At 39.1% G+C, this 16,941-nt stretch overlaps 1 protein-coding gene across 1 annotated transcript; it reads right to left on the bottom strand.

Annotated features, from left to right (window-relative positions):
- Window positions 1–2,716: 2,716 nt before the first annotated feature.
- On the bottom strand, window positions 2,717–4,529 carry LOC133732883 (berberine bridge enzyme-like 17). Its single transcript, XM_062160485.1, has one exon. The coding sequence runs from the start codon at window positions 4,510–4,512 to the stop codon at window positions 2,896–2,898; it is 1,617 nt and encodes a 538-aa protein (XP_062016469.1). The 5' UTR covers window positions 4,513–4,529; the 3' UTR covers window positions 2,717–2,895.
- Between the last annotated feature and the right edge of the window lie 12,412 nt (window positions 4,530–16,941).

Genomic DNA, 16,941 nt, shown 5'->3' with positions numbered 1-16,941 from the left:
CCCAAGCTAAATCAATTGCTTTGATAACTGCCATGACCTCCGCATCCATCAAACTTGGAATGTCAAGGTTAGAATAGAATGCACCTATGACCATTCCCCTGTGATCTCTAAAGACACCACCATAACCAGCTTCATTGGATGTACTCTTCCAAGGCCCATCTGTATTTATTTTAATCCAACCATATGGCGGGGAATGCCAGTGAACCTCAGTAATGCGAGGACCATGAAGCTCCAAATCGTTTGACAACCCTAAGATCTTGAATCATGTTATTCATGGGCTCAGATGCCAAACAACTAGAGGCATTAACACACCCAACCATCAACCTTTGAACCCTGGAGACATTAGGCTTTATACTCTCATATCTAGCTTTGTTACGTGAGTGCCAAATGAACCATAGAGTAGAACAAAAGCATGCAATCCAAAGCTTACCGAATTTTCCGATTCCGTATTTTATGAACAAATTTTTCAAAGTATTTTTCACTAAAACTTACCGAACTATTCACGTATGTATTTTTGACGCGTAATTCTCGTCCCGAATATTACTAACTAGGCAATCAATATCCAAAAATAATACCAATCTCAAATTATTTTTCGAAACAAAGAGATAATCTGAAATCATATTATAAGCTGGATAAGAAAAAAGATATTACGAAAAATTATGGATGCATTTATTTAAAACAAAATGTCCACTTACTATATAGGGCTAACGTAGTAAAGAGTAGGGATCCTCATCGAGCGATGGCTGAACACGACGGCCTGTACAAAATTATAATTCGTAAACGATAATTCGAAGATTTGAAAGTTAAATATGAATTCTAGAATGAAATTCAAAAATCCCTCTAAAATAAATTCGTCAGAGTTCTAAATCACATCGGAATCAACCCAAACTTCAAGGGTTTCATCAACTTAATTATTTTAACATCTTGAAGAAAAACGAAGACGATCCAATGGTCCGATTTTCCTTGAATTGCAACCCGAAAATCCGAAACACTGAAATTTTCGATCGATTTTAAAAGTTCACCAATCACACAAGAAATCATGTCGACACGTTCGTATCGCTAAGCTCTATCTGAAAGCCAAGGCAAAAGGCTAGAAGCGATCCTACACGCCGCCGATTTTTGACTCCCATTTAGGTCACAACACTTATGCCATAAATTCATTACAACATCCGCAACAACTTTTACAACTACCATAGGATCCAATTCCAATCGAGAGAGCCGAAAATTACCTCGAACACTTCAGGAATCCAAAATTCAAATCCTTTCTATTCCTTCTCCACACTTCAATTCAATGCAAGAAACTTGTAAGGTTGGAAAGAGGATGGTGGCATGTTCAAGACCCAGGTGGTGGCGCAGCCTAAGATGGCCGAAAAATCGAGAACATACCAGAAACGTAAAACGGGTCAGCCCTAAGCTTCAAGGCTTTGATGTGTCTCTTTGGGCAAGAATTGATGAAAAAGTAGGCCGGAAAACAAACGAGGATGAAGAGGCGCCTCTAACGATGCCGGTGTGGCGACCTGGTACTGCCAGACGGCTGAGAACACGTCCCGTCGGGTCAGGTCGGATAGCTGAGTCGACGAGAAAGAATTGAATTTCTGAAATTAGGGTTAAGGTGAAAAGGAAAAATGAAGGATTAAGTACTCGTTACTCCTCATACTTTTGCATGAAAAACAGTTTAGTCCAAATTTTTTAAATTAAACAGTTTAGTCCTTATTCTTTCTAATTCTCACACAACAAGTCCTAAAATGACTATTATACCCCTCACTTTTTATTTTTTTCTCCTCTCTCTCTTTCTCTCTCTCTCTCTCTCTCTATATATATATATATATATAGAGAGAGAGAGAGAGGTAGAAAAAATAACAAATAAAAAGAGAGAAAAATAAAAAAATAAAAGTGAGGGGTATAATAGTCATTTTAGGACCTGTTGTGTGAGAATTAGAAAGAATAAGGACTAAACTGTTTAATTTTAAAATTTTGGACTAAACTGTTTTTCATGCAAAAGTATAAGGAGTAACGAGTATTTAGTCTAAAAATGAACTTACCGTAAGTGGAAACTTTTCCTATTTATATTAAGGTTCGAAAATGATAACTCGAGGTTTTTAAACCATAACTTCTTCGTTCGAACTTTGATTTGAACATGTCATGTGTCTACAGACTCAATTTAACGTCCTCTACAACATTTGTGAATGAAATTTTTTTTTTTTTTTAACAAAAGAAACCAAAAGTCAACTTGGTGCCCCTCTAAAAGTATCGAAAACGAAGTTAAAAGTGAAAATAATTGTCGTTTACTGTCTTAATAACTTTTAAACGGGTAAATTAAGACACGGGGCGTAACATTTTTTTGAAATAATATCATGTTGATATATTAATACTCGGGCCAAAAATGACCATTACATATCCTTCCTCTACCACCTATGGGTAGATAAAGAGTTTGTGGTAAACCACAGCAATACCTAAATTAGGTCCGATCATTTGACGGTATCCATGCTCACTTATTCAAGAAAGCGTATAAACTATGTTACTGAAGACAAGTAAATAGGCATAGTTCAAAAGAAAATGAACTAAATTTTTCTCCTTGCCAGGGCTACATTTGCTATGTGTCAACAAGAAGAATTCCAACACAAGTGTTATTGAACGTGTAAGCTTAGAGATCTGCACATATTTGCTATATTTATGAAGATAGAATTCAATTCAAAATTTTTTGAATAAATACAAATTGAAAAAATCAATAGTAGTCAATTTCTTTATTTACTAGAAAGAACTGCATTTACACTTTCGACTCTTTTATTTACTTCTGGGTACTACATATTACACAGTACACACTAATAAACGCTAATGTACAATAATTATTCCGTGAGTCGAATATAGGACCTTCCACTTACACCCCCTAATACATTAAACTAAATGATACTGGGCAAGAGGTGGAATACTTTGTTCATGCTTGAAAAAGTTTTGGGGATCAACCTCGGTCTTCACATGTACCAGCCTTTCAAAATTACCTTCAAAGTATTTGCTTCCATAGACTCTAGCAATATTAAAGATGGTCTGATTATCCAAATTGGCCCCAATGTCAAGATCCCTGTAGTTTTGGAAGGCCTCTCTTGGTCTCTTGGATACAAATGGAGTCATTATTTTGTAAAATTTTCTAGATAAGCTAAGGTACTTGTTGGTGGCCTCAATCCCTTCTTCCTCCCACGACGAAGAGTATTGAATCAAAAACAGGTTTCCGGCTCTGTGAGGGAAGGGAGTTTCCGACTCAGAAATCTCACTCATTCTTCCACCGTAAGGGTTCCATTGCATCCACGAGTTTTCTATCTTAAGTAGCTCCTTCAATATGATTTCTATGTCTTGTTTTGGAATTGGTTCTTTCACATAGTCAGACTTGCCTTTGAAGTTGTCTGTTGGCCCCTTGGGCCTTTCAAGTAGAACGTCTATGGAAGTTCCAACTGGGTAATTAGCCCAAAATACCGTAGATTCTACCCAACTCATTTCATAGCAATCTGTTTTCTGCAAACCCAATTCAGGAAGACTCCTATTTATCAATGAAAGAAGCTCATCACTTTGTCCCAAGAAGAAACCAATGAATGACACTTCCACAGTCTTGTTACCCAAACTAGTATTCAACACTTGAGGCATTGCTCTGATGAAGATTTCTTTAGGTAGCTTAGGTGCGACGTGTTGCCACCGGTAAAGAACATCTGTAGCGCCTTGCTCAAGGGTCCTTCCGATGTTGAATACAGTCACTTTGGCTGGCACTGGAAGCAGCTTTATTTTCCATGACAAAATGACTCCAAAGCTTGCTCCACCACCACCACCTCTAATGGCCCAAAAAAGATCTTCTCCCATAGACTTTCTATCAAGAACTGTACCATTCACATTAACTAGTTTAGCATCTTCAATGTTATCCACGGTGAGCCCATATTTTCTCATCATGACACCATACCCACCGCCACTAAAGTGACCACCAACACCGACAGTTGGACCAGCTGCAGCTGAAAACCCATGAACTTTACTGTTCTTTGCGATTTCGTAGTAAAGCTCACCAACAATAGCCCCAGACTCAACCCAAGCACTCTCATCCGCCACATCAACATGAATGGCGCGGAGATGAAACATGTCAAGAATAACAAAGGGGACATGTGACACGTAAGATAGACCCTCGTAATCGTGGCCTCCACTTCGGATTCTAATCTGCAAGCCGTGCCGCTTTGCACAGATCACAGTTGCTTGCACGTGGGATTCATGCTTGGCTGTTACAATAGCCAATGGTTTCGGAGTTGTAGGGGTTAAATATCTGCCGTTTCTGATGTATGACAGCAGAACGGATTCAAAAGTGGCATTTTGGCTGGTGTAAATGGCTTCAGAGATGGAGTAGTTGGAGTGAGTTTGTTCTGGAAGGCATTTGAGGAAGTTTTCGAGAATGGAATTTGAAGTAGTTGAGAGCCAAAGGGTTGAGAGAATGAAGAGAACGACTGCTAAAGAACTCGGCAACTTCATTAGTGTTTGTTTCATTTCTAGCTTTCTAGCTAGTAGTGCTGGTTTTTGGCTCCTCTACGTACAATCGTAGGCCATATTTATAGATCGAGTCCTTAAGAGATGCATGGATAGTTAGAACTACCCAATGTCGTATGTATATTCGTTATCGCATTTTCTGCCTAATAGCTAGGTAGTCAAACTTCTGGGTTGTCGATTAGCAGAGATAAGAGACGTATGGTTAGGTTTCTTGCCGACTTTGGTTTTCCACCCAATTCGTCTACGGATCGATGATCCATTTGATATCCTTTCTTTCGATAACTTGATAAGCATAAGTGGAGAACTCTGCCCCCGATGATTTTGAAACATTTGACATTCACAATAGAAGTTTAGTCCAAATTCATTTTCTCACCTCCATGACGCATCTCCAAATCTCTAATAGAGCAGCTAAGTTTGATTTTTAACTATATAAACAGAATAGTTATACCTAAGTTAAATTTAACTTTAACTAATTCTCAAAAAAAAAATAAAAAAATAAAAAAAAATCTTTTACTAAAATGACTAACTTTATTTAGCTAGGGATGGTTCTAGTTGGACCTCCAAATTTGCTATTTGGATCTCTCATACTTAGTTTACCTCTAATTTACTTTTTAGAATACTTGAAAATCTAAGTAGACCTCCTTATTTTTACCAAACACCTGTTTGGACTCAAAATGAACATTTTGGCCTGACAATGCACGTCTTGGAGAAATTGAGCCAATATCAGTGGCTCAAGCTATATATTGTCGACAAGTTCGAAATATATATTTAGAGGCTAAATAAAGCCTATTATGGAAGCATGGAAGCATGGAAGCATGGAAGTATGACAAGTCAACTTTAGCATATTTTCCTACTTCGGCTAGGAAAAAACCGAGCTAGACAAGGAAGGAGGGGTGGCAGACTAACCAAATGAAATCGAAATGTGCTGAAACTTTCCAGATCCATTATAGACAGCCCAAGGATCATTTCTTATGAAGAGTGCCAGAGATGTTTTTGAGTGGAAGGCCTTCAAACAATCAGTCCAATCTTTTGCAGAAGCAAAACTGGAAAACTGGACCTGTAAGAGGTCCAGCAGCGTTTTCGGCCCAACCACTATACCAAAAATTCTGAAATTTTTCCAGGGTGATCTAAACTCATAATAGAACATTTTTTATGAAGAGGTCATAGTGAAATTCGGAATGCTTGTTGGAGAAATAATTGAAGGAATAAAGGGGCAGAAACTGACCTAAAACCAGCTCAATATTCACATGTTCATGTTTCCTACCCACATGAAGAAAGCTAGATGCTTTTCTTCTTTTCCTTGGATATATTTTTCAAGACAATCTCTTTAATAGATCATCATCACTTCCATGTTGTTGCACCTTCATGCCTTGCTTTCATTTCATCATTTCTCTATCTTTTCCATATTTTACAAATCACTTTCATATTCCACTTTCATTATTTTTCTTCCACTCATCATTTCACTCTTCTTTTTCTTCCCTATATAAACACCTTCTCTTCGATCTCATTCTAAAACACACATTCACAACACAACAACAACATCTCTAAGATGATCTAAGTTCTCTCTAGAGCAAACCTCTCTAAGAGCAACTCCTCTCCCTCTCTTTCTCTTTCTCTTAGCGGTGATCTCACTCCTAGTCCTAGTCTTCTCAGAAGCCGACTTTCAGTGCCACCAAACCCTCTGTCAACGTGCTTCGGTCCTAGTCTCCTCGGGAGCCGACAGTAGTGCCGCGACCACAACGGTTACAGAACCAGCCAAGCAATGGTAACGCCCTAGCAACCCAGCCAAGCTAAAGTCACGCTTTAGCAAGATCTCAACATTTCCCGGTGATGTCCCTCTGCTCGATCTACAATATTGAGTATCGATTGTGTTAACAAGAAGCTCAGCAAAAGTCCTCGCCACGAGGCACAAAGAATCCCACGACGAGGTTGGTGCTTTCCTCGTCCACAATTGCTTGAAAGAAGTCAGGTCAAGGGACACCCCCGACGACCGCACCCGAACGGTGCTGGCACGCCCGCGCAGAAAAGAGACTGTTGACCAGCTGCAACACAATTCTTCAAAACAAACATTTTGGCACGCCCAGTGGGACAAGGTTAGAAATTTTTCTCTTGAAGCACATTCAACCACCGGGCTTCAAAACAAACATTTTGGCACGCCCAGTGGGACAAGGTTAGAATTTTTTTTTTCGTCATCATTGAGATGCCAGGGGAAAATCTTTACCAAAAGAAATTCCTAAAGTGAATTGATGGACAATGTTGCCACCATTGGCGATACCGCCATTAATGATGAGTTTATGCCTATTCCCATCCCAGAGGGGGCAAGCATTGATGAACAGCTCGCGATCATCATGGCCAACATCGAGAGGAATAAAGAAAAGCAAGTCAGGGACATGGCCATTTTGATCGAAAAAACAAAGCAGAGGTTTCGCGATTGGGACCTAGAAATTGAGCAGAACGCTCGAGAAGAGGTCATTTATGAGGCTGATTTGCCTATAGGTGGCAATCAACCTAATGGCCTCACTGGTGAATCACAGCCTTACATAGAGGCTACTTATGGAGAACGTCATCAACAAGATTGTTCTTCAGACAAGAAAATTGTCTCTGAAAAAATATCTGATGTCTCCACTGATCAAGCCAAATATGTGGCTACTGATCAGATGCATGGGGGGCAAGATATGACCCATGATCATCCCTTTGATCAAGAGAAGTTGGCGACAGTTGGCGACAAAGCCGATCTTGGGACACCGTCATCTTCCAAATTACAATTGGAGATCATGTCTCGTCAACCAACAAAGATACTTGGGGGGCAAGAATGCCCCTCTCACGAGCCAAATTCCTCCAAATTCTTCAACGAGAAGTATCTTTGTTCTTTTTCTACAAGCTCTCATAGGAGGGATTTTTACCCTACAAATTTTGATACATCGGAGCTTGGAGTGAAGCATAGATGGCCTCCCCCGTGGCCTTCTAGAGGTTAGCCAAACATAGTGTTGCTAGCTTCTTTCTTTCTTTGCTTTTAATTTTTTGTTAATTTTTCGTTTCTATTTTTCTTTTCATTAAAAAAAAAAAAAAAAAAAAAAAAAAAGAAGTTGAATTTGGTAAAGGGGTTGTGAATCATAACGGAATAGGTGAAGTCTCTTTTGTTAATATTGGCCTAAACTCCTTATTGGTGCCTAGTTCAGGTCCCTTAAGGTTAAGGGCGGCTTTTATTAACACTTGTTGAACTGTCTTCACACTTATGACCTTTCTCATCTTAGTAAGTATAGCCTATGTGAAATGGTGTCTAGAAAGGGGACAACGTTCATGACAGGTTCTTGAATCCAGAAGTGCGTGCAAATGGGCCTAAACCACTATGTGGGAGTAGCTCATGCCAAAATGGATTCTGCCTCTCTTGTTCGCCCTCCCCCACCTGGCCATTTCAGTAAGGTTGCCCAAAGGATTTGAAAGAAAATTTGTGTCTAGGCGACTATACTTGGGCCGCATGTCTAAACCTTGATTCACATTGTCTTATTGAATTCAACTACTTATAAAAAAAAAATTAAAAAAAAAAATTATATATATATATATATATAAAATAATAATAATAAATAAAAAAATTTTAAAAAGTCATAAATACAACTCTTAGGGGGCAATTCTAAGTGTTCCTACACTCGCAAAGCTACTAAGCCGAGTCAGCGGCTCCAGAAACTTTTTCCAGCTTTGCCCTCGCAGGAAAGGCTGAGCTCAAGGGAAATGTAAGAGCCACCACCGTGACCGCCACCTCCATCGGAAGTAGTCTTCATGTTGCCAAAGATGTCCTCACCATGCATGGGAAACAGAGGAAGGGTTTCAATCTCCATGTTCATAGATCCATAATCGCCATAGTTCCCCATCTGCCCGTTAAAAGCAATCATCACACCAGCGGAAGAAGAAGCAGGTGCAGAAGATCCAAAGTTAATATACTGATCCTCATGTTTCCAATTGGTAACTTTGTCATCACCAACAAGCCCTGATCTTTGCATGGGCACATGAACATCCGAAGTGGACCTTTTCTTCTGCTTCTCTCGAGACCTTTGGTTCACGAACCAATAATAGACGTTCTTGAACTCGATCTTGCCGTACCATTTCAGCTGGAGACAGATTCTCTGAACCTGCTCTATAGTTGGGGACCTAACTCCCTTGTTGTAGAAAAGCTCATTGAGGATTCTTATATGATCTGTAGTGGGAGTCCACCTGCTCCGCCTACAAAGCATGTTAGCACTACTCCCGGCTGCTTTGTTGCTTCCTCCATCCTCGGTTGGTTGCTGGGTTTGTGGTTCCATTGGTGATGGATTGAGAGAATGCGAGAATTGAAGAGTGATGATGATGAGTAATTGCTGTTAGAAATATTCGAGTTGATGATATGATTTTGGGATTGGAAATTTGGGTTTATAATGTGGAGGAAGATATAGGCATGCAAATATCCACCCTTGGATGGACGGTCAAAGAGAAGAGTCAAACTAAGTGTCAGTAAAGCGTGATTAAAGTTGCCTTAAATCTCGGAAAAGAATGGATTATTGGCGCGTGGGGAAACCGAACGGTTTCCGAGGAGGTAACTGTTCTTTTCACGAGATTATTTTTCATGACTGTTGTTTTTCAACGAGTGATTAGTGCCTTAAATCTCGGAAAAGAAGGAGTTATTGTCGCTAAGAGTTTTGAGTTGGGAGCCAGCAAGTGGATCCAAAAGATACATATGTCCTCAAAAACCTCGCCACGAGGCTCTTTTTGACGCGGAGCATATTTTAAAAGTTCATATTATTTTCAATATACAACTATGGGGGCCTATATTTGGGGTCTTGTGAGACACAATTATTGGCTTCTCACAGATATTTGGATATCAGGATAAGAAAATATTATTGTATTCATAAAGTGGCTTTGCGGCCAAAAGCAATACATTCATTACAAAGCCAAAAGTGGCTAGAATACAAAACAAGAATCTTCGGATTATCTTCTAAATCTTTTCTCAAGTGGAAGCAGCTATGGAATCCAACGTCGGGTTGAGCCGCGCCATTATCTCCTGGAGGGGCAGAGAGTGAAGGAACCGAATATCAACTTGAGTCTCTGCACCCCTTCTAGCCTTGGTAACCACCATTAGCTGGACGTGAAGTATAGGAACAGCCATTCTGTAGCTTGAACCCATTCCTTCAAAGAGTCCATCCCTTCTCATCCCTCCAAGATTCTATCAAGAAGAGAAAGGGGGAAAAGGAGGTGAGAACCAAAGCCCCTTCCATCTGGAGGGCACAACACGGGCCAGGTCCAGAAGAAAGGAAACAGAGGAGGAAAGATGAACCTCAGAGTGGCCGTCCTCCCTCTCCCCGTTTCGCTCCGCGTATGGGATTTTCTCAAAAAATGATCTTACATGACCGGAGATCCCACACTTGGAGCCCCCTCGTGTTTCTAAACCAATCTGAAGCCTGGCATTTTTGTTGCAGAACTCCAGAAGGACGAAACAAGGGGTTGCCTAAGATTACGCCATGAGGCCTAACCCAGGCTTAAGATTACGCCATAAAGCCTAAAATTTAGAGGCTAAAGGTCATTTCATGAGGGGAAGATTTGTGAAGAAGGAGAAAAAGAAGCAAGGATTGAAATGCCATTTCTCGAATATTTTAGAAAAGTTGTTGTGAGTATTCCCTTCCTGAAATACAACTATTTATAGGGACTTCAGGCAAATCCCCACCCTTGGATGAAGCTCAATTTCAAAACCGATGTCAGTAAATCGAGATTAGTGATTCCAAATCTCGGGAAAAAAGGGACTAGCAGCATGTGAGGAGCGATTTTTGAGGAGTTAGCTATTATTAGAGGAATAATAGCATGTGGGGAAACCGAACGGTTTTCAAGGAAGTAACTGTTCTTTTCACGAGATTATTTTTTCACGACCGTTGTTTTTCAACGAGTGATTAATGCCTTAAATCTCGGAAAAGAAGGGATTAATAGCATGTGAGGAGACCGAACGGTTTTCGAGGGGGCCTACAGAGATTGGCCCGCGAATCTCAATCTCAAGCAAAGTTCCTCCACGCGGAGTTCCACCACAATGGCACCAGCTTCGGTCTGAGTGGCCCATTCTCTGGCACGGGCCAGGTTGCGGCCCATTTCTTCAGAAGCAGCCAAAGGTTCATCGAGTTGGGCTTCTTTTGCAGCAGTTGCATTCTCAACAGAGAGCCCGCGAACAAGGCAGATACTTGTTGCTATACACATGGCGAAGCTACCACCAAGGAAGAGAAGGATCCTCATTCGCGATCAAAAGCAGTCTCCTTCGCATGGGGGGCACGCTAAAGTTTTGATTGCCTACAACCTGCCCAAGTTTCGCTAGATCCATGGGGGGCAATAAAGTTGGCAAAGGAAGCATCAGTTCATAACAAAGGCAATCCAGATTGTGGCATTCAAGCTTTATGGACTATTTAGAGGCCTATCTGGAATCAGTCAAGTATTATCATTCAAGCCAATACAAGTGGCTTTGGAGCAACGACATTATAAGAGGAGTGCTAATTCAAGACCTCTTCAGTCAAGACGAAGACCCTTTGACTTCGAGGTCTGGGGGGCAATGTTTGGACCCAAAATGAACATTTTGGCCTGACAAGGCACGTCTTGGAGAAATTGAGCCAATATCAGTGGCTCAAGCTATATATTGTCGACAAGTTCGAAATATATATTTAGAGGCTAAATAAAGCCTATTATGGAAGCATGGAAGCATGGAAGCATGGAAGTATGACAAGTCAACTTTAGCATATTTTCCTACTTCGGCTAGGAAAAAACCGAGCTAGACAAGGAAGGAGGGGTGGCAGACTAACCAAATGAAATCGAAATGTGCTGAAACTTTCCAGATCCATTCTAGACAGCCCAAGGATCATTTCTTATGAAGAGTGCCAGAGATTTTTTTGAGTGGAAGGCCTTCAAACAATCAGTCCAATCTTTTGCAGAAGCAAAACTGGAAAACTGGACCTGTAAGAGGTCCAGCAGCGTTTTCGGCCCAACCACTATACCAAAAATTCTGAAATTTTGCCAGGGTGATCTACACTCATAATGGAACATTTTTTATGAAGAGGTCATAGTGAAATTCGGAATGCTTGTTGGAGAAATAATTGAAGGAATAAAGGGGCAGAAACTGACCTAAAACCAGCTCAATATTCACATGTTCATGTTTCCTACCCACATGAAGAAAGCTAGATGCTTTTCTTCTTTTCCTTGGATATATTTTTCAAGACAATCTCTTTAATAGATCATCATCACTTCCATGTTGTTGCACCTTCATGCCTTGCTTTCATTTCATCATTTCTCTATCTTTTCCATATTTTACAAATCACTTTCATATTCCACTTTCATTATTTTTCTTCCACTCATCATTTCACTCTTCTTTTTCTTCCCTATATAAACACCTTCTCTTCTCATTCTAAAACACACATTCACAACACAACAACAACATCTCTAAGATGATCTAAGTTCTCTCTAGAGCAAACCTCTCTAAGAGCAACTCCTCTCCCTCTCTTTCTCTTTCTCTTAGCGGTGATCTCACTCCTAGTCCTAGTCTTCTCAGAAGCCGACTTTCAGTGCCACCAAACCCTCTGTCAACGTGCTTCGGTCCTAGTCTCCTCGGGAGCCGACGGTAGTGCCGCGACCACAACGGTTACAGAACCAGCCAAGCAAGGGTAACGCCCTAGCAACCCAGCCAAGCTAAAGTCACGCTTTAGCAAGATCTCAACATTTCCCGGTGATGTCGCTCTGCTCGATCTACAATATTGGGTATCGATTGTGTTAACAAGAAGCTCAGCAAAAGTCCTCGCCACGAGGCACAAAGAATCCCACGACGAGGTTGGTGCTCTCCTCGTCCACAATTGCTTGAAAGAAGTCAGGTCAAGGGACACCCCCGACGACCGCACCCGAACGGTGCTGGCACGCCCGCGCAGAAAAGAGACTGTTGACCAGCTGCAACACAATTCTGGAGCCAAACAACACCTTTGAACATGAGATACAACAATCGGTTACTCTACTTTTGATCTCTATCTTCAATCATGAGAAGAATAATGAATCAAAATCACATGATATTGCTCTATTATAAGTAGGTCTCTCTTCCACCAAAATTAATCAAAGGTTCTCGATCTTGATATATTGCTGGAATCGTTTTGAATTTGCTAAAAGAATGAATTTCAAGGGTTTTGGGTTGGAAGATCGAGTATTAACTATATCATAATACTCAATGAATTTAGTTTAAGAAAATTTCAAATCAGATTGTTAATTTTGAATTTATTTTTATATTAAATGATGTGTCACATATAGAAATTATTATTTTTACTTAATTATTTTAGGTAAATTTTAAAACTATATGTCAATATGTAAGAAGAGTATTTCTTTTCTTTCTTTTTTCATTTTTTTCTCTTTGTCCTTATATGTCTTTTCATATGACTTGACAAAGTCTATTAATAATTGAAAAAAGTTGGAGGTCTAAATATCAAATTTAGAGGTCCAACTAGAAAAAGTTATATTCATTTCTCCTCTTTTTGTCAACATGTCAGTTTACGATTTAATAATGATATCATTTACAAATAGCTACTATTATTGGAGCAAAATTGTTAAATTAATAGCTATATCACAGTATTTCAATTAAATTTAACTAAAAAGAGATTTCTATCATTGGACATGCTGACCATGCTCCTCTTCATTCTCGGTTTTTATAGACTTGTATGTTTATATTAGTTTTTTTCATGGTGAATCACCTTTAGAATTAAATAAAATTAAAAATATAAAATAATTCAAACATTGCATTATTTTCTCTACCTTCGAATAATTATAATTTTCTTAATTAATTGCTAAACACATGAATATGAATATCATTGTTCAATAATAAAGAAAAAATGAATGTTGAATTGTCCATATTGAAAAACTTCAAGTATACGTACTTGTCACACCGCACATAATATGCGAAGTGGTCTAGAAGAATTATAATTTTCTTAATTAATTGCTAAACACATGAATATGAATATCATTGTTCAATAATAAAGAAAAAAATGAATGTTGAACTGTCCGTATTGAAAAACTTCAATTATACGTACTTGTCACACCACACATAATATGTGAAGTGGTCTAGAAGAATTATAATTTTCTTAATTAATTGCTAAACACATGAATATGAATATCATTGTTCAATAATAAAGAAAAAAATGAATGTTGAACTGTCCATATTGAAAAACTTCAAGTATACGTATTTGTCACACCACACATAATATGCAAAGTGGTCTAGAAGAATTAATTTCAAGAATTACATTTCCTACATGTGGAAATCTTGGTTTAATTTGCTATATGGTTTTGCAAATTAACATCTATCAAGGAAGATGACTATTCTTCTGTAGGTTATACGTACGTATGATTAAGTAAATTAACCATGCTAGCTAGTCATCATGGCCAATTAGTAGATTACTTACATTTGTGGAATTGAAAATTTGACTTTGTCATGTGATCAAATTCAAATGATTCAACTCAATGTGATTGTGAGTTGATTAATTTTCCTACACGTGAGAGTTAATACATTTTGAATGAGACATTCTAGAAGACTCTTTTTATCTGTTTCATACCCCTCTACATATTTATCAGTTCAGTACTTCTTTTTTATGTTTCAACCTGTTTGAACTCAAAAGTAATTTTTGGCAATATTCTTGAAGAGGGTTGAGCACAGTGGGCCGATACCTGCGGCCCAAAAATAAGCCTACTTGATATTGGGTTATAGCTTCGCCCATTCCGAAGTCCATAAGAAAAACGAGCCTTTATAGGATTCGGGTAGCAGAGACCGATTAGGAATCTTCAATCAATAATCCTTCTATGGCAAGGAATAGTCGAAACCCTAATATAAATACCAGGTTTTAAGGGACAACAAAAGAACGACTCTTCAATCAACTAATCTCTCAAATTATCAAAGTCTTTTCGGAGCAAACCTACCTTCAACCTAGTTGAAACCAGCGAAGCAAGGGTAACGCCCTCGCAACCCAGCGAAGCTAAAGTCACGCTTTAGCAAAACTTGTGCTTTCTCCTACTTCCCAGTGATTGCTCTGCTTAACCTACAACGTTAAGTATTGATTCGGTAAACGCAAGAGATGACACCACAAGTCCTTATCCGTAAGGCGAAAGTCCTTTTTCCGAAAGGCAGAAGAAAGAGCCTTGCGATGAGATTGGTGCTCTCATCGTCCACAATGCTTGAGAAGAAGTCAGGTCAAGGGATGCCCCGACAACTACACCGCAAGGTGTTGGCACGCTCGCCCACTCAAAAGAGACAGTTTGCTACCTGAACTGGTTTTGGAGCCAAATACAACCCCTTACTTTACACCGTCCAATATCACCTTTGCCCACCTCAATCCACCACCTCTACTAACATCCATCGCCATCTTACCACGGACACTGGTGCTACCACCCGGCCACTTTCGGTAATTGAGTAAGAAACAGCACATTTGTTTAAAATTGGATAAAAGTTTTACATGGTTCTTGTGGTTTTAGGTTAATGTTAATCTTGACCATGTGGTATAAAATATTTAATATCGTCGTTGTGATCATCTGTAAAATTGACTAAATGTCATTTCTGGCTAATCAAAATGCATGTGCAGGTCATGTGTGAGGATAAATTTGTAATATCGTAATTAGTTGAAAATAAAGAAAAAATTTTATAAAAAAATAAAAAAAAAATTATCAGTTGGACTGACATTGATAATTTATTTTGTTTTTGTTTTTATTTCTTTATTTCTTTTTTTTTCTTTTGCATATTTATTTCTAAAATGTTTGAATGATTGAAATAACGAGTTTATCCTTGCACATGATTTGCACACGCATTCTGATTTGTCAAAAATTAACAGTTGAATTAATATTAATCAATTTTGCAAACCACAAGAGCGACATTAGACATTTTGAAACCAAACTAATTTGTCAAAAATTAACAGTTGAATTAATATTAATCAATTTTGCAAACCACAAGAGCGGCATTAGACATTTTGAAACCAAAAGGCCAAGATTAACATTAACCCTAAACGACATGGACTATTTATAACTTTTTACCTCTAGAGTGTGCATGAAAATTAGCCCTATTACACCTTTAGTACTCAATTTGGATATGAGTTAAGCCTTCTCAGCTTGTGTTTTTAAACGTTTGCGGCACGGTAACGTAACCAATTTGAAGAGGTATAAATTAGGTCGTTACATCTACCCACCTCAATCTGTCACCTCCGATAACATCCATCGCCATCTTAACTACCACTGCCACTAGTGCCACCACCCACTTCCGGCAATCGAGTAAGAAGCAGCAAGTTTATTTAAAATTTAGGGGCTCTGATCCAATGCACAAAATTGAGTCAAGGTATTCCCACTTGCACCACCAACATATTTTCATTCCCACTTACCCATTTTAAAGCAAAAAGATAATTTTGTCCTTGAAATAATTAATAAATCACAAAACGTACCTCTCATACTCTCTCTCTCTTTTATAATCTCATTCCGTCTCTCTCTCTCTCTCTCTCTCTCTCTCTCTCTCTCTCTCTCTCTCTCTCTCTCTCTCTCTCTCTCTCTCTCACACTCTCGGCCAGATCCCCGCCTATCGTCCTTGTCGGCATGGTCGCCGGTCATCAGGAACGAAGATGATGGTGAGATCGAGCAGGCCGTCGTGGTTTATGTTCCTGGTGAGGCCTTCATCTCTGGTTTTTGGTCTAGATGCCGGCGGTGATGTTCATGGTAGATGACCGCTGCAACATCACGCCGGATGTGCACAACGACAGCGAAGAATAGAAGCTAGAGATCTACTCTTCAATCAATGGAGGAGGAGGAGTGGTATGCCAAGGTCCGTCTATTTCTTATTGGAGAAACCATTCTCACTCTCACCGATATCAAATGGCCTCGGCTTCATTGTTAATCCAGAGATTTGGTTTTAGTTTTAGTAAGCTCTCTTCGATTGTGAGAATTGTGTCGGTGATGTTTATATGTTTTGGATTCTGTTGGTGAAAACTTTGTCCTAATTGATTGAATAATGAAAATTGGTGATGTTTATGTATTTTGGGGCTTTGTTAAGTTAGTGTGGAGCAGAGTTGATTGAATAATAAAAACTTTGTTGGTTAGTGTTTATGAAAGTCAGTGAAAACTTTGTGAGCAATTGGATATGCACTGGGCCTTGCTTTAATGGCTTTTGACAAGGGCAAATTTACAAACTGCACCCCATTTCATTTTTTTAATAATATTTCATTTCCCATCTTTTTAGACTTCCTAAGATACCCTCATCTTCTTCCTACGACTTTCCTTGCAGAAGCACTCCAGAACCCATCTTTTATCCAAAACTTTGCTCAGAAGAGAGAGAGTTGGTGTTGGTATTCAAATAGGTCGAAAACGGAGAACTGCTATCCTCAGTGTGGAGAATTTGCAAGAATTTTTCTTGTTTTCTTTTTGGGTCTTCTCAGC

This window comes from Rosa rugosa, chromosome 2 (assembly GCF_958449725.1).
Source record: "Rosa rugosa chromosome 2, drRosRugo1.1, whole genome shotgun sequence".
NCBI lineage: Eukaryota > Viridiplantae > Streptophyta > Magnoliopsida > Rosales > Rosaceae > Rosa > Rosa rugosa.
This window is presented reverse-complemented; position numbering and strand designations above follow the sequence as displayed.

What these genes read in the sequence shown, in the direction of transcription:
- LOC133732883 (XM_062160485.1), bottom strand. Translation starts at nt 4,512, where the DNA reads ATGAAACAAACACTAATGAAGTTGCCGAGTTCTTTAGCAGTCGTTCTC.